Here is a 27,798-nt window from a genome sequence, read left to right on the forward strand (position 1 = left end):
GTGAGGCGGGGCATGAGGCGGGGCGGAGCCTGAGGCGAGGCGGGGCCTGAGGCGGGGCCCGCCGTGTCGCGTAGCAGCGGGGACGCGGAGGTGGTGCCATGGCGGATGCGGCGGCGGCAGCGGAGCAGGCCGGGGATGAGGCCGTGGCCGGCGCTGAGGAGACCGTGAAGATCATCTGCCTGGGCGACAGCGCCGTGGGCAAGTCCAAGTGCGTGGCCGTGCGGGCACGCTGCCGCCCGGCCGGTTCCTCGCGGGGAGGGGCGGGGCGGGGCGGGGCGGCTCGGTCCCGCGGCCTAACGGCTGTGCCGTGCTCTTTCCGCAGGCTGCTGGAGAGGTTCCTGCTCGACGGCTTGTATCCTTGTGGTGTGCCGCCCATGCCCCCTTAGTTCGCGTCCGTATTCCCGGGCCTGCGCCCTGACCAACCCCGCGCCCCTGCGCAGGTGGCGGCCCGGCCCGGCCCGGCCTGGCCCGGCAGAGCGCGGCGGGAGGCGCGGCCGAAGCGAGCGGGCGGCGGGAGGCCCGGCCCGGGGAACTGCGGCCAGCCCGGGCGGGAGAGCGTGTGCCGGCCCGGTGCCGGCGGTCGCTGCGGAGTGGGGGAACGTGCTCCTCCTTCGGCTCCTTAACACGGGCGCAGCCGCCCCCAGCAGCTCTCCACCTTTGCCCTGACGCTCTACAAGCACCGTGCTCGGGTGGACGGACAGACAGTCCTCGTGGGTAAGTGGGGAGTGCCCTGCTAGGTGTTCCATGGGCCTCGGGGACAGGGTGATGCTGGCTATGTGCAGAGAGGGAAACAGTGACAGTGCTGTTGGCATATGCAGCAGTATATGGACCCAAAAACATGGCAGGGAGTTCCTTGTGGTGGGCAAGGGGATGCCAAATAGTGGTTCGTAGGGAGGGAAATGAGGGAATGAAAGGATCACAGAATCAGAGAACGGTTGAGATTGGAAGGGACCTCTCCTGTCCAACCCCCTGTTCAAGGAGGGCCACCTAGAGGCAGTTGCCCAAGACCATGTGCAGATAGATGGCTTTTCAGTATCTCCAAGGAGGGAGACCACAACTTCTCTGGGCAGCCTGTGCCAGTGGTCAGTCACCCTCGCAGTGGAAAAAGTGTTTCCTGATGTTCAGAGGGAACCTCCTGTGTTTCAGTTTGTGCCCGTTGCCTCTAGTCCTGACACTGGGCACCACTGGAAAGAGCCTGGCTCCATCTCCTTTTCACTCTTCCTTCAGGTATTTATACTCATTGATGAGATTCCACCCCGAGCCTTCGCTTCGCTAGGCTAAAGAGTCCCAGCCCTCTCAGCCTTTCCTCACAGGAGAGATGCTTGTGTCCCTTAATCATCTTCATGGCTCTTCGTTGGACTCTCTCCAGTATGTCCATGCCTCTCCTGTACTCAGGAGCCCAGAACTGGACACAGCATTCCAGGTGTGGCCTCACCAGTGCTGAGTAGAGGCGAAGGCATACTTTGCCTTAATGCAGCCCAGGATACCATTAGCCAGCACACTGCTGGCTCCCAGTCAGCTTGGTGTCAGCCAGGACCCCCAGGGCCTTTCCAGCTGTGTGGTCCCCAGCATAAACAGGTATAATGGGGTTGTTCCTCCCCAGGTGGAGAACTTTGCGCTTCTCCTTGTTGAACTTCATGAGGTTCCTGTCAGCCCATTTCTCCAACCTGTCCAGGTCCCTCTGGATGACAGCACAACCCTCTGGTGTGTCAGGAACTTCTCCCAGTTTTGTGTCATCTGCAAGCTTGCTGAGGGTGCAATCTTCCCCACCATCCAGATCATTCATGAAGATGTTGAACAGGATTGGACCCATTATTGACCTCTGGGGTACACTGCTAAGTTACTGGCCTCCAACTAGACTTCATGCCGCTGGTCACCACCCTCTTGGCTGGCCATTCAGCCAGTTTTCAATCCACCTCGCTGTCTGCTCATCCAGCCCATACATCAACAGCTTCTCTGTGAGGCTTTTATGGGAGACAGTGCCAAAAGCCTTACTGAAGTCTAGGTAGACAATAGCCACTACTCTCCCCTCATCTACCAGGCCAGATCACTGTTCAGTTATTAGGCTCTTCAGCTATGCCAGTAATCTTTTACATTTGACTTCCAGGCAAGGGGATATCTAAGTCAAAGATTATCTTTGGTTTTTTCAAGGAATTGAATAGCTGTCAAAGTAAGTGCTGCAAGAATCCTGATTTAGCTATGTTAGTCACTGTTAGTCAAAGTGCTTGTTGCTAAGGATGCAGTGTCATAATGGAACTAAGTTAACTAAGATTTAAATTTTAACATTAAGTTAAGCTAGCTGTCCATGAAAGTCGCAGTCCTTTTCCCCTGTGTACCACCAGTGTTCACTTATATTCTGTACTGCTGCCTGTATCGCTACAATTTCTGTGTTTTCAGAGTATTGCAACTCTGGAAGAGGCTGTGAGATGTCATCTTGCACACCTCTGCACAGGAGAAACTCTGTACTTAATGATAGTCTTCACTGATATATATTTTATCTATTTAAAGACTTCCAATGACAGAGACTGCTTAGGCCATCTATTCCAACATGTCAGGGTTCTTACTGCTGGAAAGTCTGTCTGTCTTGATACTTAATGCAAATCTTTATTCAAGGTAAACCGGTTATTTCCTGTGTTTCCTCAACACTGAACAAGTTTTTCTCCCCTTCCTGTTTGCACCAGCTTTCTACATGTTTGAACACTGTACCTTTCCCCTTTGTTGGTGAATGAAAAACTGGACATGAACTGGCAATGTGCGCTTGCAGCCCAGAAAGCCAATTGATCCTGAGCTGTGTAAAAAGAAGCACGGCCAGCAGGTTGAGGGAGGCAATTCTCCCCCTCTGCTCTGCTCAAGATCCCACCTGGAGTATTGCATCTGGCTCTGGGATCCCCACTACAAGAAAGACATAGACCTGTTAGTGGGTTCACGAAAATTATCAGAGGGCTGGAACACTCTGCTATGGAGAGAGGCTGTGAGAGTTGGGTTTGTTCAGCCTGGAGAAGAGAAGGCTCTGGGGAGGTCTTATTGCAGCTTTTCAATATATAAAGGGAGCTTGTAAGAAAGACGGAGAAAGACTTTCTACTAGGTGCTGTAGTGACAGGAGAAGGGGCAATGGTTTTAAACTGGAAGAGGGTGGGTTTAGACTGGACATAAGGAAGAAATGTTTTACACTGAGGGTAGTGACACTCAGGAACCACTGGAACAAGTTGCCCAAAGAAGTTGTGGATGCCTCATCCCTGGAAGTGTTCAAGGTCAGGTTGGATGGGGCTTTGAGCAATGTGATCTAGTGAAAGATGTCCCTGCCCATGGTAGGGGGGTGGACTACATCTTTAAATGTCCCTTCCAACCCAAACCATTCTGTGATTCTGTGAATCTATTTCTTCTCTCTTGTAGGGTAAACAACCTCACTTTATTCTGCCTTTTCTCATAGGGCATGTTTCCTACATCTTTTGTCATTCTTTATGGTTCTGAATTCTGTTCGGTTGGTTCATGTTTGAAATACATTTTACAAAGATAGAGATGGTTCTTCGTAGGAGTCTTATCAGTGTACATCATCACTTTGAGTGAGGAAATGCTGCAATTCTTAAACAACTAGTATCTGTAATATAGTGAAGCATCACCCACCTGTTTTGCCGGTTGCATTGTTTCTAACCTGCTTAGTAACAATGGTTTCAGTAATAAACTAACGCAGGTAAACTGGGATGGTTTAGAATATGGTTCCATATAAGTTCACAGGGAGAATTAGAAACCATCCTGGGAGGCAAGAAAGATGATAAACAGTGCTTAGCTGAGTATGATCTTCAAAAGAGGGCTGTATTCCAAACAGCTAAGGTGATCTTTGGATATAAAACCAGAATATTCATTTCAGAGATTTTATAGCTATCCCAAATTTGAAACATTGCACTAAGACTCCTTTTTGAAACCACTACAACAAGACTGTGTCTGATTCTTATTTCTGTGATTCAGTAAAAGCATTGAAAAGTGGTGGAGGTTTGTGGTGGGTTGACCTTGGCTGACTACCAAGTGCCCACCAAACCACTCTATCACTCCCTCTTCTCAACAGGACAGCGGGAGAAAATATGATGAAAAAGCTCATGGGTTGAGGTAAGGACAGGGAGGTTACTTACTGGTTACCATCATGGGCAAAACAGACTTGACTTGGGAAGATTAATTTAATTTATTGTCAATTAATTGTAGCAGAGTAGGATAGTGAGAAGTAAAACAAAACTAAAAACACCTTCCCTCCATCATCCCTCCTTTATTCCCAGGTTCAACTTCAGTCCTAAATCTTCTACCTCCTCCTCCCCCCAAGCGGTGCAGGGGAATAGGGAATGGGGATTACACTCAGTTCATAACACTTTGCCTCTGCTGCTCCTTCCTCCTCACACTCTTCCCCTGCTCCAGTGTGGGGTCCCTCCCATGGGATACAGTCCTTCACAAACTTCTCCAGCTTGGGTCCTTCCCATGGGCTGCAGTTCTTCAAGAACTGCTACAGCATGGGTCCTTTCCATGGGGTACAGTCCTTCAGAAACAGACTTCTCAAGCATGGGTCTCCCATGGGCCACAGGTCCTGCCAGAGAACCTGCTCCTGTGTGGGCTACTCTCCACAGGCCACAGTTCTTACCAGGAGCGTGCTCCAGCATGGGGTCTCCATGGGCTGCAGCTTCCTTCAGGGCACACCCACCTGCTGTGGTGTGCGGTCTTCCACAGGCTGCAGCGTGGACATTGGCTCCACCATGGTCCTCCGGGTGGAGGACACACAGACACAGGGGGACCACTTGCGCCACCATGGTCTTCACCACGGGCTGCAGGGGAATCTCTGCTCCGGCTCCTGGGGCACTTTCTCCCCCTCCTTCACTGACCTTGGTGTCTGCAGAGGTGTTTCTCTCACATTTTCTCATTCTCATCCCTACAGCTGCTCCTGCGCAGCGTTTTTTACCCCTTCTTAAATATGTTATCACCAATGTCACTGATTGGGTGTGATTTGGCCAGAGGTGGGTCTGTCTTTGAGCTGACTGAAACTGGCTCTGTCTGACACGGGGTCAGCTTCTGGTGTCTTCTCGCAGAAGCCACCCCTGCAGTCCTCCCTGACCCCCCTTTGCAAAAACCTTGCCACTTAAACCGAATACAAGGTTTCAGAGAAAAGCCATGAGAACAACTGAAAAATGGTAAAAAGGGGCCTAATGATGAGAGACTCAGTCTGGCTAACTTCGCAGGGAGAAGGTAAAACATCAGCAAACAGGAACTTGGTACAGAAGGAGGCTTCAGCGTAGCAAGAAATATTATACAGACTCTAGCTGATGTTAGGTAGACTCAAATAAATGATACGGTGTTCTTATTTTTTTAACCAGTAAGTGAAATTACTATGAAGGCAACTTGTGGAAGTATGGATTCATATGTCAGAGACTTCTTTTGAACATGGATTTAGTACTTTAGGAAGTAACTTGCTCTAGTTTAAGTAATTCATCTGGCCTGTGTTATACAAGAGTTCACAGTGTCTTCTGTCTTCACCTTTTATGAACATAACGCTGATCATCCAAGCTACCTTGCGGAGAAGACCTGTCATGAAGTGTGATTTATAAAGGCAGGTAGTTTGATCTGAAGACTTTAAATTGTGCAGAATTACCACTTCCCTTGCTAGTTTAATTTTTACTCTGCTGAGCTATTCTTAGTGGCCATCGCCAAATTCCGTGTGGTAGAGTTAAGATTGCATTAAAATGTGGTGTATTTCTTTCCTCTGTGAATCTTATTTTTCCCAAGGATTTTAAGGTTGATAAATGCCTATGTTCTGGAGTGACATGGGGTATGACAGGCAAGATCTGGAAGATTTAGTAATAAAAGCAGCAGTGTTTTTCATAAGCCATGGCAAGTTCTCTCATGACAGCTGCTGCGTTGTTTGGGAAGTTAATTTAGGGACATTCAGTGGGTCGTGGTCACTGGCACCTCTTTTTTCCTTCTAAGTGAGGATTCTGAAATGGCACATTGAAAGGATCGGGCAATTTTAGAAGCTAAGCAAAAGTACCCGAAATGAGTGCAAATGTGGTCTGATGAGTACTTGTCTATATTTTGGGCAGTTTGAGAAGTCACCGTCCTGCAAGTCTGATACAGTATCCAGTCAGAGACGAATTTCAAAGCAAAGTAAACACTAAGGAAAGCAGCTTCTTCGGCTTTAGGTGGAGCGGCACGCTTCAGTCTAGCTGACAGAAGTGTAACTACATCTGGTGGTTCTTAGTTGAACCTGTGTAAATTTATACAACAAATAAGACACAAATATTAACCTATAAATCCAGTAAGAGGACAGGGGGAGATCTCTACTTGAGATGCACAAACAGAAAAATGTTGATGACCATTCAGGTATGCTTCATGATACCTAGTCTACAAGGTACTTAATGAATTGGCATCTGTCTGTCTCAGGCTAACTTACTTACCTTTTACAATTTTAGAATGAGTCATGCCCTGGAAAGAGCAGAGTTAGACTGTCTGTGAAAGGAGATGGAACATTTCCTATGGCAGGCACCTGGCTATTTACCTCTGTGTCAGAAATCAAGCTGTTTCAAGATGTTTAGATTTTGTTTCCTGTTGTTATCCCTAGTGACAAAATACTGTACATTGTTATCGCTCTTTGCACTTTTGACTACCTTTCTCTTACTGTCCTTTGTAAGTTATGTCTCCTGATGACTTCTCTTTCACTAATATGTTTATAGCAATGTTCAGTGCCAGCACAACTCCTAGCTAAGCCTAGCTAAGAAAAGGTCCTAGTTTTGCATAATCTCTTAGCCCTGAAACATTTCCAATTAGTGAGGTGAAACCTAATTTGTGACCCTGAGTAGATGGACTGGGCTTTGCGTCCTGGGTTTAAGTTGTGAGGGAAACAGAACTTGGAAAGTTGTGTCGTTCTAAGCTTGGGTTTTGTGTCTTACAGACTTCTGGGACACAGCTGGACAGGAGAGGTTCCAGAGCATGCATGCATCCTATTACCATCAGGCTCATGCTTGTATCATGGTAAGGGTAGCGTCTCAGCTGTGAACTGATGGAATTTTGACTAAAAGCCATCCCAGTTGACACTTGGTCTGTGTGTTATGTTTTATGATTACGCTGCCTTGTATTTCCTGTCTCTTCCAGTGCTTTAAAAACCTTTTCTATCTTGTTCTTTCTTCTCTCACCTGATAAAACTAGTGTAGTTGGGTATGTTTAGCTCTCTTCTGTCTTTCCTGATAGTACTCTTGCTATATTCCCGGCTTTGCTGTCTTCTAAATTTCCTTACTTTTGGCCCTGTGTTTCCAGTAAGGTGGTACGTACAACTGAATGTACTTACTTAGAAGCAGTCCTGTCAGAGGTGATGCAAGGGAGAGGGCATTCCTTTCTTGTTCTCTGATGTGACTATTGCATTATGTAGTACCAAGCTGTTCTGACATGTTCTGCAGGGGTACTACGTAAGACATTCTTCTCTGGTCTTCTGCCCTTTCTATTTTCCTATACTTTGTGCTTCCCATTTATTAGCTCAAATCAGTCTTGTTTCCTGACGCCTAACCCACTTAGGTCTCTTGGTTTGTACCGTTGCTCTAACTTTCCACTGCTTCTCATCACTTGTGAGCATCAGTCAACTTCATTGATATTTTAATTGTTAAAATAGAGAAGCCTCACATCTGACTCTCCTTAGCAGAGCAGATCTTTCCCAGTGCTTGTTCACCATCCTGGGTGATAGAGTGCTTGTCATAGTAGAAAATAAGAAAGTAAAGGAAAATGAGGCATCGTGCATCACGCAAAGAAATGGGCTGGCTGCATGTTTCAAGGCTTGCTGGATATTGTCCCTTTTCTCTTTCATCCTTTCTAACAAAGGCCAGTTTCCTCTGTTGATGTCCCCCTGGGAAAATTCTGGATTCTGTACTTGTGTTTGGTGCCGTGGGTTGATCAGGAGCTGTCCTGCTGTTGGCCCCACACTAGCTGGTTCTTTTTTGGAAGGTGTTTGATGTGCAGCGGAAAGTCACCTACAAGAACTTAAACAGCTGGTACAAGGAGCTGAGAGAATTCCGCCCAGAGATTCCTTGCATTGTGGTGGCCAACAAAATTGATGGTGAGTATATCTTCTTCTTTCAACCTCTCAGGATTGTGATGTGATTCTCTTCTGACCTGGCTGAGAAAGAATGCCATTCATCTGTTTGGTCCAGATGAGCTCTTGAGCATTAGTCCCTCAGGGCTGTATTTTATCAAACAAATAGCTGGGTCCTCTACTGACCTTACATGCTGTCTTACAGGCTCTTGTCCTTGTTTTACTAGCAATTAAAAATACAAATTTGATCCATTTAAAGTGTATTCAAGTGGCGTCCTTCCAATGCCGTCCTTACTGCGCTGCCCATTTTGTCCAGCAAGAACCCAAAAGCTGATTGGAGCAGTACCTAGTCAAAAATTGCAGGATGTCTTGCTGGAAAAATAGCAAAACCAATTATGTGGCTTCCCCTGATCCAGTCAGTAACTGCCTTTGTCTTGCTAATTCAGCCTGCAGGTTTCCGTGGGGCTCCTCTGTGCTAAAGTGTCTAAATATACCTGCTGGCAAAATTGTTCACCTTCCTCTACAGATGATTGGATGATTCCCTCCTCTTAGGAGCACCAGCTAGGCATTCATTATTGCTATCATTTGGGTTGTGATCTGTCTCCCGCATCCTGTGAGAGCGCGTAACACATCAGCTTTCTGCTCAGCATCAACGAGAGAACACATACCCTTAGGACCTCAGTCTCCTGCTATTCTCTATCAAGTACAGTGTCAGGCATGCGCTTCCTTGCTGACATTCATGGTAGAAGTCATTGCAGCTATGAATAGGAGTCTGCACCTGAATAAGGTGTCTGGGCTCCCACTGTAGTCCTACAGAAGTTCATTGGGTTCGGTGGTGTGTTTTAGGGCATGATTGATCTTACCTAATAGAAGCCTCTCCTACAGGATGTGTCAAGCTCGCCTGGAATCCACTGATTGCACGGACTGTACAGGAAGTCCGAGGCAAATGGACTTGGTGTTGACATCCCTACTGTAGACAGAACCTCTGTCTAGATCAATCCTGCTCTTAGTGTTCTATGTGTGAGCGGACACTGCTCCAAGGGAGTCCTGGGCCTTGCCTTCGTTTGCTGTATTCCACCCGGACTAGGAAATGATTGACCCAGAGCTCTTAACACAGGCCCAGTCTGCAGAACAGTTGATCCAGCATCCTACAAAGAGGTAGGGAGCAGCTGCCTGGGCAGCGCTCACTGGCAAGCATTTGGAGTCTGAATGACTTCAGCTGTCGCTTCTATGAGCAAAGGCAGATCATCTGGAGTCATCCTCCTGTGCTGGCATACAGGTTGCCTATCTACCAAAACTTTGAGCTGTTACTGCTGTGTCAGCATGTCCTGTAAACATGCAGGAGATTTGTTCCAAAGCTAAGCTAAAGCCTCCGGCCTACTGAGGTTGGGGTAGTTGGACCTAACTGCCTGTTAAGTAAACATATATAACAGTTGATTCATTTATACACTTGACTCACAGCAATATAGGTAACATGGCATAAGGGCCGTGGGGAGTTCTGGTTAAAAAGGCCAAGTGGAGGGAGAGGCATGACTGTACTGGCAACTGTGTCCAGGTCATGTGGACACACAGCAAAAATCGTAGGGATGTGCCTGGAAAATACTATCGTTGCCGCACAGCAAGTGAACTGATATGTTCTAAGCTGCAAAGCATTATTCATTTAGAGCACATCAGAATCCATCTATAATTTAGTCAAGCACCATGGACAAAGCAACAAGAACGCTTTTCGTTTTGTGTCTTCTTGTCAACGGTTTGCTGATGCTGTTGCTTTTAAAACCCTATAGCTTCTGGGGAGGACTCTGCTAGCCTTGTACTCCAGTGAGGAGGCCTTGACAGCTAAATTGGGCTCTCGTCTCCATCTGTTCCACCACTCCTGCATGTGTCGGCATTCTGCCTACAGTGCTGTCCTACTGACCGCTTCTTCTTTTGCCCCCAGTGGATATGAAGGTGACCCAGAAAAGCTTCAACTTTGCCCGGAAGTTCGGTTTGCCCTTTTACTTTGTGTCTGCTGCAGATGGCACCAATGTAGTGAAGGTAAAACATAGCTATTTGGCTCAGCATCCATGAGACCCCTATACAGTCCAAGGACATGGAGACTGCTGTAGGCACAAGGAGCAGAAAATGGGCTAGGACATCTGTTGGGCTACTTGTGAAGTCCTGGTAGCTATAGGTAGTATCAGAGGGGTTTGTTGTTTTTTTTCCTTGGGGTGTGGGAGCAGTTTCCATATGTTACAGAAACCCAGTGCCCCTTACATTGCGTGACAAGCATTGTCCTTCTCATCAGCTCTTCAATGATGCTATCAAAATGGCAGTTGCTTACAAAGAGAATTCACAAGATTTCATGGACGAGGTCCTGCGAGAACTGGAGGTAAGGAAGGCTCTACTTACTGCACTCCTCCTAAGTGATGAGCAGCTCTGCTATTTTTTCCCTCAGGGAAAGCAGAACCTGTGGCAAAGGGTGAAACTTTGCAGGCATGGAAATATTTGCCTTATGCTGGTGACACCATGGGGTTTGTGTGCTGCTCGTGTCTAGGTTGGAAGGGGTGAGGTGGTAACCCTGTGAAGAGCCCACGCTGCCCTAGACCAAATTTGAAAGAACCACGGCAGAGTGTAGCTGTTGCTCTCACGCTTCTCAGCAGTTACTTGTCCTGCTCCTTTCCAGAGCTTTGACCTGCAGAAGAGTGAGAATTTGTCGGATCAAGAGGAGAGCTGCCCTGAAGAGAAGCCCCCCTCTGCCTAAGCCCTGGATCCTGAGTCTGTTTTTTCCCTTTGCTCTAGATTTCTGGGGCTAGCTAGAGTTGGCCTTCACAGAAGAAAGTAATTTTTCTCATGCCCTGAGAGCTCTGGTGATGGGCAGCTGGGCCTCTCCCTTCTTGTGGGAGACTGTCTGGGCATGATCATCCTTGACTCAGCCCCAGCCCACTGCACATCACGGTCAAGGAAAGGGCGAGAGCATCCACGTGGTCGCTAGTTCCTGCGTGCTTCTTCAAGGCAAAGCTTGCCAGGAGAGCTAAGCCACTCTTGGACCTGCAGGGAAGGGTCCTGCCCAGATGCTTTAATGGTACCTACTGGAGAAAACAAACACTAAAGAAATTTTTTTTATAAAGCTTTGAGCTTGCATCCTTCCTGCACTTTTGTTATAAGGCAACCTGGTTACTCTACCATGCAAGTCCAGCTGCCGGCCCTCCCCATTGCTTTCGCAGCCTGGCCCGTGCTGCCTCTCTGTCCACCCCGGTGGTCTCTGCTGCAGGGTTTCTTTGGGTTTCCTTCCTCATTCTGTTACAGAGCAGCCAGATCCAGCAGACTTCTGAACACGGGGGATTTCTCCTTTCATGTCCGCTAGAGCTGAATCAGGTGGACTCTCACACCCAGAAGGCTTGTCCTATCCCAGTCTGATGGATGTGGCTGCTGTTGTTCCCATGCATGTGATCAAGAGACTTACGGTGCATTCCAAACAGCCAGATACACAAACCCACACACAGACTTACACAATCAATGTGAAGAGCAAAACAGATGGACATAGACAGAGCAATGCCTGTACCAGCACCCCTGTATATGGAACCACCACTTAGATAAACAGGAACACAGTCCAGCCCTCATCTGCCTTTCCAGATGATCAGGAATGGACGTTTACTAGTGAAACATAAACACACCTTCACTCCTTAGATTCATAAGCACAGTGTGTTCATAGATTCCTCAAATAACAGTATGGAAATTACGTCCCTGTAATATCTGTGGCTGGATGTTAAGCTCCTTACCCAGTCATTGGTGCAAACCTTGGGTCTTTCTAGATCCATGCCTCCTGGGACACAAGGGAGTCCAGTTTCAAGTTCACTGGTGCGTTGTACACACATACAGGGATCCTACCAGTAGCCAGCCCAAGACGCTTTGTGTTTCCAAATGCTGTCCCCAAGACCTCTAGCCTGCTATGACCTATATTCCCTTCTTCCACTGCACACTCACCCTCCTCTCTGACCAGACACATCTGCAGCCCAGCTGAGTGACTTTGTGGCCCTACTGTCTGCCTGCAGTCTCATTTTGCAGGTGCCGGGCATGGAAGTCCTTGCCTGGCACAGGAGACTGAATCGGACTGAAGCATGCTTAGCTGTGAAAAATTGGTAACTTTATTTCAAGAACTAAGACAACTTGAGTATTTGTGTGCACTCACAGGAGAGCGGGCAGGACAGAGCCAGGCCTTTGACGCTGAGGCTGCCTTGGGGTCAGCAGGCATTGCCCCAGAAGGAGATGGTCGTGGTACACTGCAGCCTGCACTGGATGCTGTTCATCCTGCTGCTCAAGCTTTTTTTCCCCTGAGGACCTGCAGGAGCTCCTGCAGCAGATTAAAGAATTCCACCAGCTTCTGGCGTGGAAACGGGCAGGGTGGAAACCTGCCCGATTGCGTTGGTATTGGCCTTGGCCTCTGAAAGGGGGTTGAGGTGAAGACGGGCTGTGGCGCTGGAGTAGCTGTTACTGCTGGGCGCAGTCCCATCTGGACCAGGATCCAGTTGTAAAAGTGCTGAGTGGAGGTGTAGACTCCCGGCTGTTTTGCTCTCGCGCAGCCTTTCCCCCAGCTGGTCACTCCAACAAGCCAGAAGTAGTCGGCACTGTTATCTTTGCACACAAGAGGACCACCACTGTCACCCTGCAGTGAAGGGGAGAGGCTTAAGGTGGTGTTGGGTGGCCACCGTCAGCACTGGGGCTGGCTCCTGCTCTCTCACAGCACCTGCCAGAGCTGTATTCGCTGCACAGAAAGGCTCTGCTCAGGTGCTGGAGCCTACAGAACCTTGTCTGGGAGGGGTCGTGGGCCTGTAAGGTAGGGCGCTCTCTTGTCTCTGCACAGTGATCCTGCACGTGTGGAGGACGGATGTTCCAGGGTTGGGAGCTGGCCCTAAGGGCTGCCAAGGGCACTGGATGGGCTTTCTGGGAAGAGTCCCAGGCCTCTGGGACAAGGGGAGCACTGGGCAAGGACCTGCAGACTGGGAAGGGGAGGTGAGCCCCAACAGTGGTGGGGACCCAGCGGTGGGAAGGTAACTTGCAAGGCAAAGCACACGCTGGGGTATGTTTGGGTGGTGGTGACAGGGCTGCCTGTGCTGCTGGGGGTTGACTTGTAGCATGCCCTTACCTGGCAGGTGTCGATGCCGCCCTGCGGATAGCCGGCACACAGGTTGTGGGTGTGGATGGCCCCTCTATACCACTGGCTGCTGTTGCAGAGGTTGACATCAATGAGGTGGACCTTGGCCTCCTGCAGGACATCAGTTGATCCTCCAGCTGTGAGCACAGACAGGAATTAACACCCAGCAGCTTGTTGCCAGTTCCCCCCCTAGTCTGGGTGACCCCTTCCCATGGGCTTGGCTTTGCCTCTTGAAGGCAATGTCCCGGTGTTTCCCTTCCATCTTGCTTTGGCTAACGGCTCAGCCCCATCTCTCTGTAGGCATATGTCTCTGCAGCCTGACTCTGGCTTTCGCCTCTGCTCTCAGGAAGCCCAACCCATCTCCCCAGCATGCCAAGCTTGCACCCAGGACACAAGTACTTTTTGGGAACTCACATCTTGCAGTTGTGGAACCCCAGCCACTGACATAGCAGGTTCTCAGCTCTGACACTCTCAGTGAGGCATCGGGCACGCAGGCAAGCTGTACGTAGGAGCTGCACTCAACAGGCTGGTCCAATTCCAGCAACGCGATGTCGTTCCTCTCGGAGATATTACTGTAGTGTTCGTGAACCAGTAGCCGCTTGATACTGCGCACTTGGGCCTCAGGGCCCAGCTGAGTCAACTGGGTGGCCCCGATCACCACGCGCCACATGGTGATGTGCCTGGAAGGCAGATGGAGAGAGGGGTCAGAGAGAGCGGAGCCATGTGCTGCAGCAGCCCAGCAGTTCCCTGCCTTCTGCTTCACGGGGAAGAGAGGAAAGCAGCGCTACGGAGGGTGCGACTGCCTTAGTGTGCCTTAGGCACGAGGAACGTCGAGCTGGAGCCTGCTAGGAAGCAGTGGCATGAGCCCAGCCTTCTCGTGAGCAGTCTCTCAGCTGGGCTCTGGAGTGCCCAGGCACCGGGCGTACTGCAAGGGAATGGGGTGGGAGCAGCACGTAGTGCTGCGAACAGGGCACCTGCCAGTGCTGTGGGGATATCCCTGTTCCCTGGTCCTCCTTACCTGGCCTTGATGAAGCAGTGGGCTGCTGTGAGCACCCACTGTGGGCTGATGACGGACCCTCCGCATATATGCCCCGTGCCTGTTTCCCAGGGATCCTGGATGCTGACGATCCAGGGCCAGGCCCCCGGCTGGGCATCTGTGCCCCCCACGACGCGTGACATGCCGTAGTAAGAAGCCATGGGCCGGAGCCCGCAGGTCCCTCTGTAACCAGAAACTCATTACTGTCCTGCTCAATGGCTTGCTGCTGTTCAGGCTGAACATCAGCCATCTGCCCTCCCCACAAAGCGTTGCATGGACAGCAGGGCCAGGGAACCCTGTGGGGTGTGCGTCTGTCCGCCCCTGTTTCTGCTTTAGCCCCGTAGATGAGTTGTGCCAGCAGCCCGGGTGCTGGCCAGGAACTGAGGCTCCCACAGGGGGTGTGGGAAGCTGTGGCGTGGCCACGGGGGACAAGTGGGCACTCTCCAGTAAACCCCGTAAGGGTTGCCCAAGCTCCCTCCCAGAGCCTCGGGCAACTCACCCACAGGTGTCCAATGCGCTGCGCACAGGCCGGCACACGGCCAACAGGAAAAGGACACAGAGCAAATTCATTGCTGCCAGCAGCATGTGGCAGCTACAAGAACCACGGGCTTGTCACCACCAGCACAGCAGCTGACACAGTGCCCACAGTGCTCACGTTGCCCGCAGCACCCTCGGCCCCAGGGCTGATGTCACAGAGTCGCTGGTTCCGGGTGCTGGGCACAGCGGCCTCTTGGTGGGGGGGCAACATGGGAGGTTCCGAGCAGGAGGGGAGGCAGAAGCTAGGATCGGACACCCCCAACAGTGCCCTGCTCAATGCTTGGCTTGCGGGATGGGGGTGTGCAGCCCCATAGCAGACAGCAGTGCCTGGCTCCAAGCACTGCCTGCTAACAGCAAGCAGGAAAAAGCAAGTGTGGCACCATAGCCTCTTTGGGAAGTTCACTGCCACCCTGCTCTCTTCAGCCGTTTGCCACCAGGTCCTTCCCAAAAAACATACACCAGAGAACGTAACTACGACAGGCAGCATGGACATGTTTGGGTGTTGAAGCGTCAATCTGATTACAGCCGTGGGAGGCAAGCAGTGATGTGCAAGCCAAATAAGCCAGGCATACCCAAGCAGTGTGTCAACCTTCCTGTGCAAAGCACAGTGAAACACAGATGCAGCACAGTCCACACTGGCTATCTCAGCCACAGCAACACCCTCTGGCAGGCTTCATGTCCTTGCCAGCTATGAGTTATGCTGTTGCTCTGGGCCAACTGACCAGGGCAGATGTGATGCCTGGTATGCGTGGCCAAGCACATGCAATTTTAAGCTCTAAACAGAGAAGGACGCTCCTGCTCTCGGCCCCATGTGCTCTTCTCCATGGCTTTGGTAAATCTTGCATCAGCCTCATCCCATCAGTCTGCCTTCTACAGCTGTATGGTGGAGCCTTGCTCAGGTGCTGGAGTGCAGGGCAGTCATGGGAGAAAAGTGGGAGCCAGGCACGTGCGTTGCATCTGCTGAGCAGGGCTGGGTCCCTGGAGGCTACCGTCCAGGAGAGCAGTGGCTTGAAGAATGGCAGCCTCAAAGCTCATGCAAGATGTGCTTCCTGCTGCCATCCCTGGCTTGTGGGGATAGACCTAAGGCACACAACTGAGTGTGCAACCTGGTCCCTAGGACGAAAGGGCATCAGGCACTGTCTGAAAGTGGAAGAGCTGCTCCCAAGGCCCTTGAGGTGCAGCGTCACTTCATAGGCACCAGAACTGGGCCCCAAACAAATGGGACTCAAGGCTGCTTTGGTTTTTGAAAATGGACCTGAAGGTGGTGCCCCATATCTGCTTAAAACAGACAGAAGGCAGACTTAGAGAAGACAGCTTGTCTTCTGTGGATACTCTGCTATTCCAGCACCAGATTTTGCAGGTGGTTAAGCAGGATTGATGTGAGAGGTGGCCACACTTCACAGATACCTTGGAGTAAGGGGAGAAAAAATAACTGGGGGTAGGTACCTTGTTTGGGCAGAAACAAGGGCAGAGAAAGGGAGGAGTCAAGGAAGGTGAGGGGGTGGTACAAGCATGGAAAATGGGGAGAAGGGGGGATAAAGGAGTGAGTCGCACATAAGCAAAGTGCTGGTTGGTTTGCTTGTTTGACTGAGCCCTGCACCTGATCACCATGACCACCACAGTCCATCCTACCTTCTTTCTGAGAGCAATTCCAAATACTTTCCTGTGTGGCCCCACTCTGTGTACCCGGTGAGGGGGGTGGGTCCAGAGGCTTGGCTGCTAGCAGTGGCAGAAGGGAACAGAGGTCCTAGGGACCCAGCAGTTGGAAACACCGAGTGCCTAGGGCCAGCTCCTGGTGGGACTGCTGTGCGCGTGTGCAATTCATGAGTGAACTTTAAGCTGGACTAGCTTGTGAGCAAGAGGAGAGAGACCCTTTCAGTCATGTGGATGGCACGCGGTTGCAGCCCACCTGATCAGCCCCCGCATCTACAGACCTTACAAGAGGACCAGGCCTGCCAACCGCTGCCACATCTCCACCTCCTGGAGTCATGAAGGACTTGGAGGGGCTTTGAGTTGCTTCCCACCTAGGCATGTCCCCTCTGCACTAGCTGTACAAGGTCCTACCTCTGAGGCTGCCAGGACCATCCATCCCATCCTCTTCTTGCTGTACTCTTGGCCCCTGGCAAGTGATGATGCTGCAGCTCCCAGCTCTGTTCCCACCCAGGGCTGCACAGCATGCCTCCAGCTGAGTAAGGATCCCTGGACACTGGGGTTTATCCTTTGCTACATCTTGATGATGGTTTGAAAGGAGCTGTTCTGGCTCTGGAGATGATGCCATATCATGGTCCCTCCCTGAACAAATCAGGGTTTCTGTCAAGAGGCCTCAGCTTGAATATCCAACACAGAGCACAGGCTCCACTGACCCGCACTCCTAGCAGGGTTGGTAATCCCCCCGACCCGCAGTTTGCTACCCCAGCACTCCATTAGTCAGAGGTGTCACTGAGCCAAAGCTGCAGGGGAGCTCCAAGGCAGTTAGCTGGGGGTGGGGGGGGTCTGGTGGGTTTGGGATAGGGTTCCAGTGTGGAGCAACTGAAGGGGATGGAGTAGCAAGAGGCTAGGAGCAGTGGCAGCAGGAAGGCTTAGGAGTGCAGCTTGGTATGCAGCAGGGCTGCAGGGCAGGATCCCTGCCCTTCCTGATCTGGCTTTCCCCAAACCCCATGCGCTGTTCAAAAAGAACTTTCTGCAGTTTGATCTCCTTCAGGACTTGTAGAACCTCTGGACCTGCACTGCTCTGCAGCAGATCATAGTTCTCAGCTGGGTCTGACTCCAGGTCAAAGAGCAGCGGGGGCACGTGAGGGGTCAGCGGGGTCAGCCCGTGGCAGGCCTGGTCTGGGGTCGTATCACTATGAAAGGAACCTGCAAAAGAAACCCCCAGGTGTAGCTCAGTTTCTTCTCTTTGAGCTTTGGACAGCAAAACCATACAGGACTTCACAAAGCTGCCTGCGCAAAGGAGAGGAGGCAGAACTAACCTTGTGTGAAGTAATGGGCCTTGTACTTCCCAAGCCTGACAGCAAAGGGGCCGTGCAGTGGATCAGGGGATGGCGGGTAGAAGAACATCGTCTGACGGGGACTCTGTGGGAAGCAGCAGAACTAAGCTCACCTGTGCAGCCATGAGGCTGAAGAAGAGCCTGGAACCTGACCAGGCAGACTCCAGGGAGCCCCGATACTACAGCCAGAACATGGCCAGAGAGGGGGGAAGCTGACGAGCAGCATCATCCTGTTTGCACCCTACTGAAAACTACTGGGGCTCTGTCCATCCACTGCAGCCACAGAGGTTTGGCTTGGCAACATGTTGCAGGTGTTGGAGCTGAACAGCCTGGGGAAGCCCAGGAACTCCGTGGCATGACCCAGGCCAGATAGAAGGTCCTAGCTCATGGATCTCCCCTGACCCCAAGCTGGCACGTAGCTCCAGCCCCACACCCAGCCTTCATGCACAATGTCAGCTGAACCAACCCGTAGGACTCACCTTCCCTGACCCAAACAGCACCGGACTCAGGTCATAGCCATCCAGGGCAACTTTGGGAAGAGCTGCTCCAGCCAGGGTTGTCAGGGTTGTCAGGATGTCCAGAGTGCTTGCCAGCTCATGCGTCACTCCTGTCACCCACCACAGCAAGGCACAAGGAAAGGTTCAAGCGCTTGATCCCACTCCCATCCCTGCCATCCTCACTTCTCTCCCACCCTCTGCTTGTCCTGGGGCAGCTCAGCTGCCATAACACCCTGTCTTGGCTGGCATCAGCATACAAAAGGCACAAGCAGTGCCAAGTCTCACCTGGAGTGATATGGCCTGGCCAATAAGCCACTGCCGGTTCCCGCATGCCACCTTCGTATGTTGTGCCCTTCCCACACTTCAGAAGGCCAGAGCTGCCTCCACGTGCCATCCGCATGGTGGAAGGGCTGTGAGAGAGAAGAACCACCTACCATCAGTTTCACAGGTTCACACCACGCCTTCCCTGATGCTGCCAACACAGCCATGACAAGAGATACATGGTGCCAGCAAGTGACGCTGCCACGCTTCTCAGGCTTGTGAGGCAGGAGGGGCAGGTGAAGAAACCAAGGTGTGCGAGACACCTAAGCAGGGCACCAGAGACCAAAGCCACACACACACAGGGAATCGAGGTATATTTGGGCTGCTGCACAGTCCTGGCCCAAACCCAGTGAGGTTTCTGCCCACGAGGAGAAGCACAGCTGAGTCACAGGAACAAGGAGCAGATCATGCACTAGGTCCTCCTGAGAGCAGCATCCATCTCTTGCCTCACTTCAGGTCACTGGGGTCTCACCTGGCAATGCCACACCATGTGCCTTTTACCCCAGCCAACCAATGCCTCCTTCCGGTTCCCCCATACCATGGCAGCAGAATCTTATCAGTGATAAAGTCCCCTCTGCTGAGCCCACTCACCCATTGTCAGAGGTGAAAAACACCAAGGTCGTGTTTGCAAGACCATTTTCCTGCAGTGCCTGCAGCAGCTGTCCCACTGAGCCGTCAAACTCCAAGAGTGCATCACCAAACGGCCCACGCCGTGACTGCCCAGCATAGTCCTGGCTTGCAAATTGAGGGTAGTGTGTATGCTGGAGAAAGGGCAGAGAAGACTGCTACGCAAACTCCCAGAGCTGCATCTGGTTCCCAGTTCACCCAGGGACAGTGAGCACCCCAGCTAGGACATAGAGATATGTGACAATACCCATGAGATGAGAGGAGGCTTCTCCCCAAGCTTCAGAAACATCTCAGAAATGGCATAAAGGAGCTGAGCCCCAGGAGAGCATGTGGAGCCCCAGAGTGGGAAGTTTTCCCAGGTGGACTCCTGGCCCGGAGAAGCGTGCAAGGCTCCAGAAAGAAGCAGCCCAAGAACATTATCAGAACGGTGCTGTCACGAGACCTGGGCATGGGAACAGCCACCCCAGATCATCCAGGGGCAGGTATTGACTGCTCAGCAGTCCTGGGGCTGCAGGAGCTGAGATGCTTCCCTGCTCTCCCCACAGGACAAAGGCTCCCTTCCCCACCCTTGGGCCCAGAGCAGCCCTCCCCATCTCCTACATGGGAGGCATAGTAGAGCAGGAAGGGGAGGCCTCGTTTGGCACAGTCAGCGATGAAGTCCCGGGAGAATTTGTTGTAGAGGGGCACCAGATCAGGGAAGGAGACCGGCTGCTGCACGATGCTCTGGTTCCAGAGCAGCGGGACTGGCACTAAGCCTTGGTCACAAGTCCCAAAACACTTGATGTCGGGTGGGAAGCAGGTGAGATTCTGGCAGGGGCCCTGGAAAGAACAAATAACACTTTGTCTTTTACCTGTGTTGCAGGACAGTGAGGGAAGGGGAGCAAAGAATCTCACAGTGGCCACCACTAGGTCCTACAGGCACCCTTTGGGCAGCCAATCCCAGAAGCCCAGGGGTCTGTGCCCACCCTAGAACTATCCAAGGACCATGCTGTCCCAACATCATTCTGTCCTGGCAGCAATTCAGATTTTTTTTGTAGCCCAGGACCTGACCCTCCCTCCCTTGACAAAGGGCGTATGTCCCCATGCGCAACTGCCACCCACGTTCTGCAAAACTGCCCTATCATATGAGCATCTCAGAAATGGGCTTTCCCCACAGCATCCATCTCCCCAGCCTGCAGCCACCCACACCCACCTGCCCAGGTAAGCACTAACCTGGCCTATGTGCTCCCAAGCAAGCTTCATCTTTCAGGCACTTTCCCCAGCCAGCCCCGGGGACACCCTTCAGGGCTTGTCAGGCCTCTCACCTGGTCATGGGAGTAGGGCACTCCCAGGAAATGGTCAAAGCCCTGGTGGATGGGCAGGAAGGAGCCATTAATCCCCAGGCCAAGGTGCCACTTGCCAACCATGGCTGTGGCATAGCCCTCAGCCTTCAGCACCTCTGCAATGGTGACCTCAGACAGCGGCAGGCCTCCCCGCGAGTCTGGGTTGAACACACCGGGGTAAACCCCGGAGCGCATCTGGAAGCGGCCAGTCAGCAGGGCTGCCCTACAGACGAGAGATGAAAGAGAGAGAGGAGACAGGCATCACACTGGGCACAGCACAGGTCGTGGGGCTCAGCCTCCACGGAGGGTGCACCGTTCCTCGGGACCTGGCAGCTTGGCTCCCCAGTCTCACGGCTGCCACTGTCACCTCCCCTGTCTGCTGGGACATGCAATCGGTCCCCTCATAGAGCAGCCAGACCTTCGGACCTCCCGGGACACGGCAGGTTTATCAACCACCCGTTCCTCCCAGCACTGCAGCTCCCTAGCTGGGTGACAAGCCCTGTCTCGACGCTTCCTCCATCCCCACCCCGGGGCCCCGCAGCAGACGCCAGCCGGCAGGGCGTGAGCAGCGGGGGACGTACCGGGACGGGCTGCACACTGGGGAGCTGCTGTAGAAGTTGGTGAACCGCAGCCCTCGGGAAGCCATCCGATCCAGGTTGGGCGTGGCAGAAGAAGGGTGCCCATAGCTCCCCAGGTCCCCGAAGCCCAAGTCGTCCGCCAGCAACAGGACGAAGCTGGGGGGGGCGCCGGCCGCCCCGCGCAAGCCCAGCAGCACCAGGGCCCACGGCAGGCCCCGGCCCCGCGGCCCCATGGCGCTGCCGCCCGGGGAGGCCCCGCGGCCCGCCGATGCGCACGCTCCGCACGGGGTACAGCACCGCCCTCCCGCGGTGCGGTGCGGTCCGGGCCCGGCGCGGCGGCGGCCCCTCCGCAGGACAGGACCGGCCGCTCCCGGCCTGCGCAGCCCAACCACGCTGCGCCGAGCCGCCGCCCGCCTGACCCGCGCGAGCAGCCACGTGACCCAGCGCCGCCGCGGGGCACGCCGGGAATTGTAGTGCGTGGCGGGAGCGCTTGAGAGGGCCCGCGCCCGGTCACAGAATCATAGAACCGTTTAGGTTGGAAAAGACCTTTAAGATCATCCAGTCCAACCGTTAGCTTAACACTACAAAGACCAGCACTAAACCAATTAAGGGTAGAGTAATAATTAATTTCATCTTTCCTGGCTGGGTGGCTGGACTGTTTCTTAATGAAAGTAAAACCAGGAATCAGTAAGGTTGGAAAGGACCTTGTTGGGTCGAACCTTGCGGCGATGCTGGTCCCTCGCAGCTGCCTCGCGGACCGTCGTGCCCGGTGCAGGTGGCCTCCTGGGACCTGGGCCTGCCCCTGGGTGCTGCGGTCGAGGGTGGTTTATTGGCAACAGGGGTTTCCTACAGAACCGCCCTCAGCGTTGCCCGGGTTTGACGGCTGCGGACTCAGCCTGTGTGTCCAGCCCTGTGTGGCGGGTTGACCCTGGCTGGATGCCAGGTGCCCACCAAAGCCACTCTAGCACTCCCCTTCTCAACTGGACAGGGGAGAGAAAATATAACAAAAAAGCTCGTGGGACGAGATAAGGACAGGGAGATCACTCAGCAATTACCGTCACGGGCAAAACAGACTCAACTTGGGGAAAATCAGTTTAGTTTATTACCAATCAAAACTGAGTAGGGTAATGAGAAATAAAACCAAATCTTAAAACACCTTCCCCTCACCCTTCCCTTCTTCCTGGGCTCAACTTCACTCCCGATTTTTCTCTACTTCCTCCCCCCGAGCAGTGCAGGGGGACGGGGAATGGGGGTTGCGGTCAGTTCATCACATGTGGTCTCTACCACTCCTTTCTCCTCCTTCCTCCTCAAGGGGAGGACTCCTTGCACTCTTCCCCTGCGCCAGCGTGGGGTACCTCCCACGGGAGACAGTCCTCCATGAACTTCTCCAACATGGGTCTATTGCCTTTAAGTAGTAGATCTTGTTATACTAATGAAATATAGTCCTATGCCTTTAAGTAGTAGATCTTGTTATACTAATGAAATATAGTCCTATGCCTTTAAGTAGTAGATCTTGTTATACTAATGAAATACAGTCCTTGAGTAGCAGTGAAGTAACTCATATTTTGCTACATTGATAAAATGTAAGAAGGAAGGGAGGATGGCTAAGTGGCTGGTTGCTGACCTTCAAAGATAAAGATAAGGGGATGGTAGAACAAATGGGCATGCACAAAATAGGAGAAACTGGCTAAGAGTTAATTCAGGCAGGGGGAGATCACGACCAGCGACCCGATTAAGGACTGAAGCAAGTACGCCCCCACTCCTCCTGTGCAAGCGCAGTGAATTAAAAAGACACTATGGCTTTAAAGACTATGCGAGAAAACTGTTAACCAATGAAGATGAGCGTATGAAGACAAATTAATGATTATGTATTAGAAAGGTGTGGAAATTGTATATTCAATGTATAAATAAGGGAATGGAATCCGAACTTGGTGTGCTTGATTTGTGGAATTCTTCCACCTTGCACCCTGCGCAGAATAAAGCAATATCTCCTTTCAAAACCATTTTTGGTTTTGGGAGCTTTATTTCCAGGTAACAGTTTTGGCGACCCAGATGGGACCCTGACTTTTCGACTTCTGTGGCTTGCGCCCACGACTGGGGATTGCAGCGGGAACTCCGGCACACACTGGAACTATTTATCCAGGGACTCCCCCGAGCGATTCCCCGGAGTGGTGAGTAATACGCCGTAGCCGAAATTAAGAGATATTGCTTAATATCGAAAAATTCCCCAAGTAAATCATGATGATCAGAGCACGTGTTGGTGGAATAGTGGTATTGGTTTTATTGGTATTGCAGCTGCATAAGGCTATTTGCGTTAATACGGTGACGACTGGAGCAAGTGGCACTGGTATTGGTTGTATTACTGTGCACAGTGGCATTGGTATTGGTTGTAATATTGTATATAATTGTTTGAATAAGTAAGAGCTCTTTTGTGTAACTTTGTGTAATTTTGGTTAAAGTTGTATTATACTATTTATAAGAATGGGAAATGTGATATCCTCCCAGGAAGGGGGAATACCTAAGGCTTCCCCATTAGGTTGTATTTTAAAGAATTGGAACAAGTTTGGAAGGGATCTGCTGACACAAAAGAAATTGATAGAATATTGTAATCAGTGGTGGCCTGCCTATGTGCTAGAGGATCAGGAAAAGTGGCCAAAGAATGGAACTTTGAAATATAATACTGTATTACAGTTGATGCTGTTTTGTAGACGAGAAGGAAAATTGAATGAAGTGCCGTATGTGGATTTGTTCTTTCCACTAAGAAATGATTGGAAAAGTCGGAAGGAATGTGGGTTAGTTGTTAAGGACTCTAATAGTCTCGCTTTAGAGCAAGTGAAAAATAAAGGACCAAAACGATGCTGCTCAGCGTGTAGCATCAGAAAGTGGTGTAATAAGTATAAGGAATCGGAAAGTGAGGAGGATGAGCCGTGGTTATTGATGGCACCAGGGCAAGGAAATTCGAGTAGAAATCTAAGCGAGAATGAAAACGGAGGAGAGACTTTCAGACTGGTAGCAGGGCGCACTAGAAGGAGGGGAGTGGCACCCTTAAGACAGGCAGTGGGTCCAGAGGGAGAACCCGTTTGTGTCAAAGTACCCTTCTCAGTAGCTGATCTAATGGCTTGGAAGGAGATGGCTGGAACTTATAGAGAAGATCCGGAAAAGGTGGCAAAAGTATTGGAAACTATTGCGGAAAATCATAATCCAGACTGGAGAGATATTCAGGTATTGTTAAGTACTATACTGACATATGAGGAACGGAGGACCGTGTTGGTCAAAGCTAGGGAAGAAGCAGAAAATGCGCGTGCCCGGGATGCTCAGGCAGGGAGATTGGAGAATCACTTCCCAGCCACCGACCCAAATTGGGATCCTAATAATCGGGCACAAAGACTGCTACTAACCGAATACCAAAGGTTAATATTGTTTGGAATAAGGAATGCTATTCCAAAACCAAAGAATGTGTCAAAACTGTATCAGGTGGTGCAAGGGAAAGATGAGACTCCATTGGCCTTTTTTGAGCGATTATGTGAAGTGGCTAGAAAATGGACTGATTTAGATCCAGAAAAGGAAATTGATGCTTTGACATTAGTTACTTTGTTTGTGGGTCAGTCAAACCCGGATATGAGAAGGAAGTTGCAGAAGGTAGAAGGAGCAGCTGCTAGATCTATAGACAGGTTATTGGAAGTGGCCTGGAAGGTATACAATAATAGGGATGAGGAGGAAAGGAAAAGACAGGAGGAAGATCAAGTGAGAAAGGAGAGTCGCAAGGCTCAATTGCTAGCTGCTGCAATATCAAAAGGCAATCAGAATGGTAATTGGAGAAATAATGGGCAGGGATCAAGAGGCCCCCCTTAAAAGGAAATACAAAACTTCCCAGGGGGCCAAAGGAACACCAATTTTTAGGTAGAGATGAGTGTGCTCTCTGCAGGCAGAGAGGGCACTGGAAAAGGGAGTGCCCTCTAAATCAAAATCGAAACCTCTTCCAGAAAGAGACTCCTCGGGTAGAGGAACTGCTTATTTAAGGTCAAGATTCCGACTGAAGGGGGCCAGGGGATGAATCGAAAATACCCCCAACAGAACCCCTGGATACCCTGAAGTTGGGGAATGATAAAATAAATTTCTTAGTTGACATGGGGGCAGCATACTCAATGTTAAACACCTGTAAAGGTAAAATAAGTAAGCAAAGTATGCCTATTATTGGGGCAACGGGAAAAAGGGAAGTAAGGCCTTTCTGTCAACCAATCAAGTGTGGAATTGGTAATCGAATTTTTACTCACAAATTCTTGTATATTCCCAATTACCCCATGCCTTTATTGAGAAGACACTTACTTAGTAAATTGAATGCCCAGATTGTGTTTGAAGGGGATAATATACAAGTAAAAATACCTGAAGAAAAAGCCTTGGAGGCGCAAGTGTTTCTGTCACAGGAAGAGATTCAAGAGAACTCAGAACCTGAAACTATTCCGGAAGAAGTACTGAATGTAGTAACCCCCTTGGTATGGGCCTCCGGGATACAAGGACAATCCTGTGCTGCGGAACCAGTAAACATATTAAAGCCAGGGGCACGACCAGTAAGGTGAAAACAGTACGCTATAAAATTGGGAAGTAGGAAAGGTTTGGAACCTCTAATAGAGAAATTTGTAACCCATGGATTATTACGGGAAAGTCAGTCGGAATATAATACCCCAATTTTACCAGTGAAAAAAGCCACACAGATGAGTATCGGTTAGTACAGGATTTGAGGGCAATTAATCAAACAGTGCAAGACGTCCACCCAGTGGTAGCAAATCCATATACCTTACTGACTGCCATTAAAGAGATTGATCAGTGGGTCACAGTATTGGATCTAAAAGATGCCTTCTTTTGTATACCCTTGGAATTTGAAAGCCAAAAATTATTTGCCTTTGAGTGAGAAAACCCTAAAACGAGTCAAAAAACTCAATTATGCTGGACTGTCCTCCCTCAAAGGGTTCAAGAATAGCCCAACAATCTTTGGGAATCAATTGGCTAAGGAATTGGAAACCTGGCAGGACAATAAGGGAGTGACTTTACTGTAATACATAGATGACATCCTCCTGGGAACTCAAACACAGGAGGAATCTGTACAATATACTGTTGATCTTTTGAACTTCTTGGGAACAATGGGATATAGAGTGTCAAAACAGAAGGCACCAATTGCCCAACAAACAGTCACCTATCTGGGTTTCACCATTACCAAAGGACAGCAAAGTTTGGGGACTGAGAGGAAAGAAGCGATTTGTCAGATACCAGAACCCAGATCAAAACGAGAACTGAGGGCATTTCTTGGAATGGTGGGGTGGTGTCAATTATGGATTATTAATTTTGGACTGACTGCTAAACCTTTATATAAAGCAGTGAAAGGTACGGGAGAAACCCTGGAATGGACACCCGAGTGCTGCAAAGCCTTCCATCAACTAAAAGGAGATTTGATGTCTGCGAACACAACTTAGACCTCCACCTGGGAAAACTAAAAAGGGAAATACACCAGGCGATTATTGGCAAATAGGTTTCTTGGAACTTCCCAGGCAAAGTGGCTATCGGTATCTATTGGTATTGGTGGATACATTTTCCGGGTGGCCAGAAGCTTTTCCCTGTCGCACCAACCAGGCCAGAGAGGTAGTTAGAGTATTACTGAAAGAAATAATACCTCGTTTTGGGATTCCAATTGGAATGTCCTCAGATTGAGGACCACGTTTTGTAGCAAAGGTACTTCAAACATTAGCAAAAATATTAGAAATAAAATGGGATTTACATACACCATGGAGGCCGCAGTCTAGCGGAAAGGTAGAAAGAATGAATCAAACAATTAAAAGACAACTCAATAAAATTTGTCAGGAGGCACAATTAAAGTGGCCAGATGCTCTTCCATTGGCATTGTTGAGAGCAAGGATTACACCAAAATCTAAAGAAAAGGTTAGCCCTTTTGAAATATTATATGGGAAACCTTACCAAAGTATAAACCATGAGTCAGGATCTATAGAATTAATGGGAAAATAGTACCTTAAGGAATATTTGATCTCTCTAGGAAAGGTTTTGTCTTCTCTCTACAGGTACCTACAGTTGAGAACACCTTTGAACTTAGATACCGCAGTCCATAAAATTCAACCAGGAGACTGGGTCTATCTGAGAACCTGGAATGATGAACCTTTAAAAGAACATTGGAAAGGACCCTTTCAAGTGCTCCCAACTACATATACTGCAGTCAAGCCTGATGGAATAGGACCATGGATTCATTACACCTGGATTAAGAAGGGACTTCCACCAGATAAGTGGACTGTGGAAAAACCAAGTGAAAGCTCTCTGCAGTTAACATTTAAAAAGAACAATTCATGAACTGTACATGGAATTTGTGGGTATTTTACTTTGAAACAGATTGTAAACAAACTTGGGTTACCTTAGGCCTATTGATGTGTGTAACTATGCTTATTTTAGCTAGATTTTATGTTACCATGAGCTTTTTAACCTGAATATGGAGAATGTGTCTTGGATTAGGTTGGATGATAGGGGATACCCTAAGATGGAATCAGAATCTACATCTCAAATTGATGCAGCAGGCTGTGACAGTAGTGAATAAAACTAATTGTTGGATATGTGCTTCATTCCCAGGAACTTATGGGCAGAATACTTACTTAGTAGGAATTCCTATTCCCAAGAACACTTCCTGGACAAAGTTATAGAATCATAGAATCATAGA

The 27,798-nt window shown here is 50.3% G+C and overlaps 3 protein-coding genes across 4 annotated transcripts; 1 reads left to right on the forward strand and 2 right to left on the reverse strand.

The window, feature by feature from the left end:
• Positions 1 to 98: 98 nt before the first annotated feature.
• RABL2B (RAB, member of RAS oncogene family like 2B) lies at positions 99 to 10,914 on the forward strand. Of its 2 annotated transcripts, XM_075719866.1 has the most exons (8): positions 99 to 208; positions 323 to 352; positions 635 to 714; positions 6,923 to 7,002; positions 7,963 to 8,074; positions 9,987 to 10,084; positions 10,335 to 10,418; positions 10,713 to 10,914. In XM_075719866.1, the coding sequence occupies exons 1-8, from the start codon at positions 99 to 101 to the stop codon at positions 10,788 to 10,790; spliced, it is 672 nt and encodes a 223-aa protein (XP_075575981.1). In that variant the 3' UTR covers positions 10,791 to 10,914. The 2 variants fall into 2 exon arrangements, with proteins under 2 accessions (XP_075575981.1, XP_075575989.1); XM_075719874.1 differs by lacking the exons at positions 99 to 208; positions 323 to 352; positions 635 to 714 and adding an exon at positions 4,085 to 4,104.
• Positions 10,915 to 12,007: 1,093 nt separating this feature from the next.
• Positions 12,008 to 14,661, reverse strand: LOC104026490 (acrosin). The gene is made up of 4 exons (XM_075711063.1): positions 14,200 to 14,661; positions 13,596 to 13,861; positions 13,173 to 13,318; positions 12,008 to 12,692 (listed from the first exon to the last, which is right to left on the reverse strand). The coding sequence occupies exons 1-4, from the start codon at positions 14,376 to 14,378 to the stop codon at positions 12,345 to 12,347; spliced, it is 939 nt and encodes a 312-aa protein (XP_075567178.1). The 5' UTR covers positions 14,379 to 14,661; the 3' UTR covers positions 12,008 to 12,344.
• A 2,584-nt stretch (positions 14,662 to 17,245) lies between these two features.
• Positions 17,246 to 21,319, reverse strand: ARSA (arylsulfatase A). The gene is made up of 8 exons (XM_075711052.1): positions 21,090 to 21,319; positions 20,491 to 20,731; positions 19,787 to 20,005; positions 19,151 to 19,320; positions 18,524 to 18,648; positions 18,221 to 18,348; positions 17,724 to 17,826; positions 17,246 to 17,610 (listed from the first exon to the last, which is right to left on the reverse strand). Exons 1-8 carry the CDS (start codon positions 21,317 to 21,319, stop codon positions 17,309 to 17,311), a joined length of 1,518 nt encoding a protein of 505 aa, XP_075567167.1. The 3' UTR covers positions 17,246 to 17,308.
• Positions 21,320 to 27,798: the final 6,479 nt, after the last annotated feature.

The sequence above is a fragment of the Pelecanus crispus genome, chromosome 1, assembly GCF_030463565.1.
Source record: "Pelecanus crispus isolate bPelCri1 chromosome 1, bPelCri1.pri, whole genome shotgun sequence".
Lineage (NCBI taxonomy): Eukaryota > Metazoa > Chordata > Aves > Pelecaniformes > Pelecanidae > Pelecanus > Pelecanus crispus.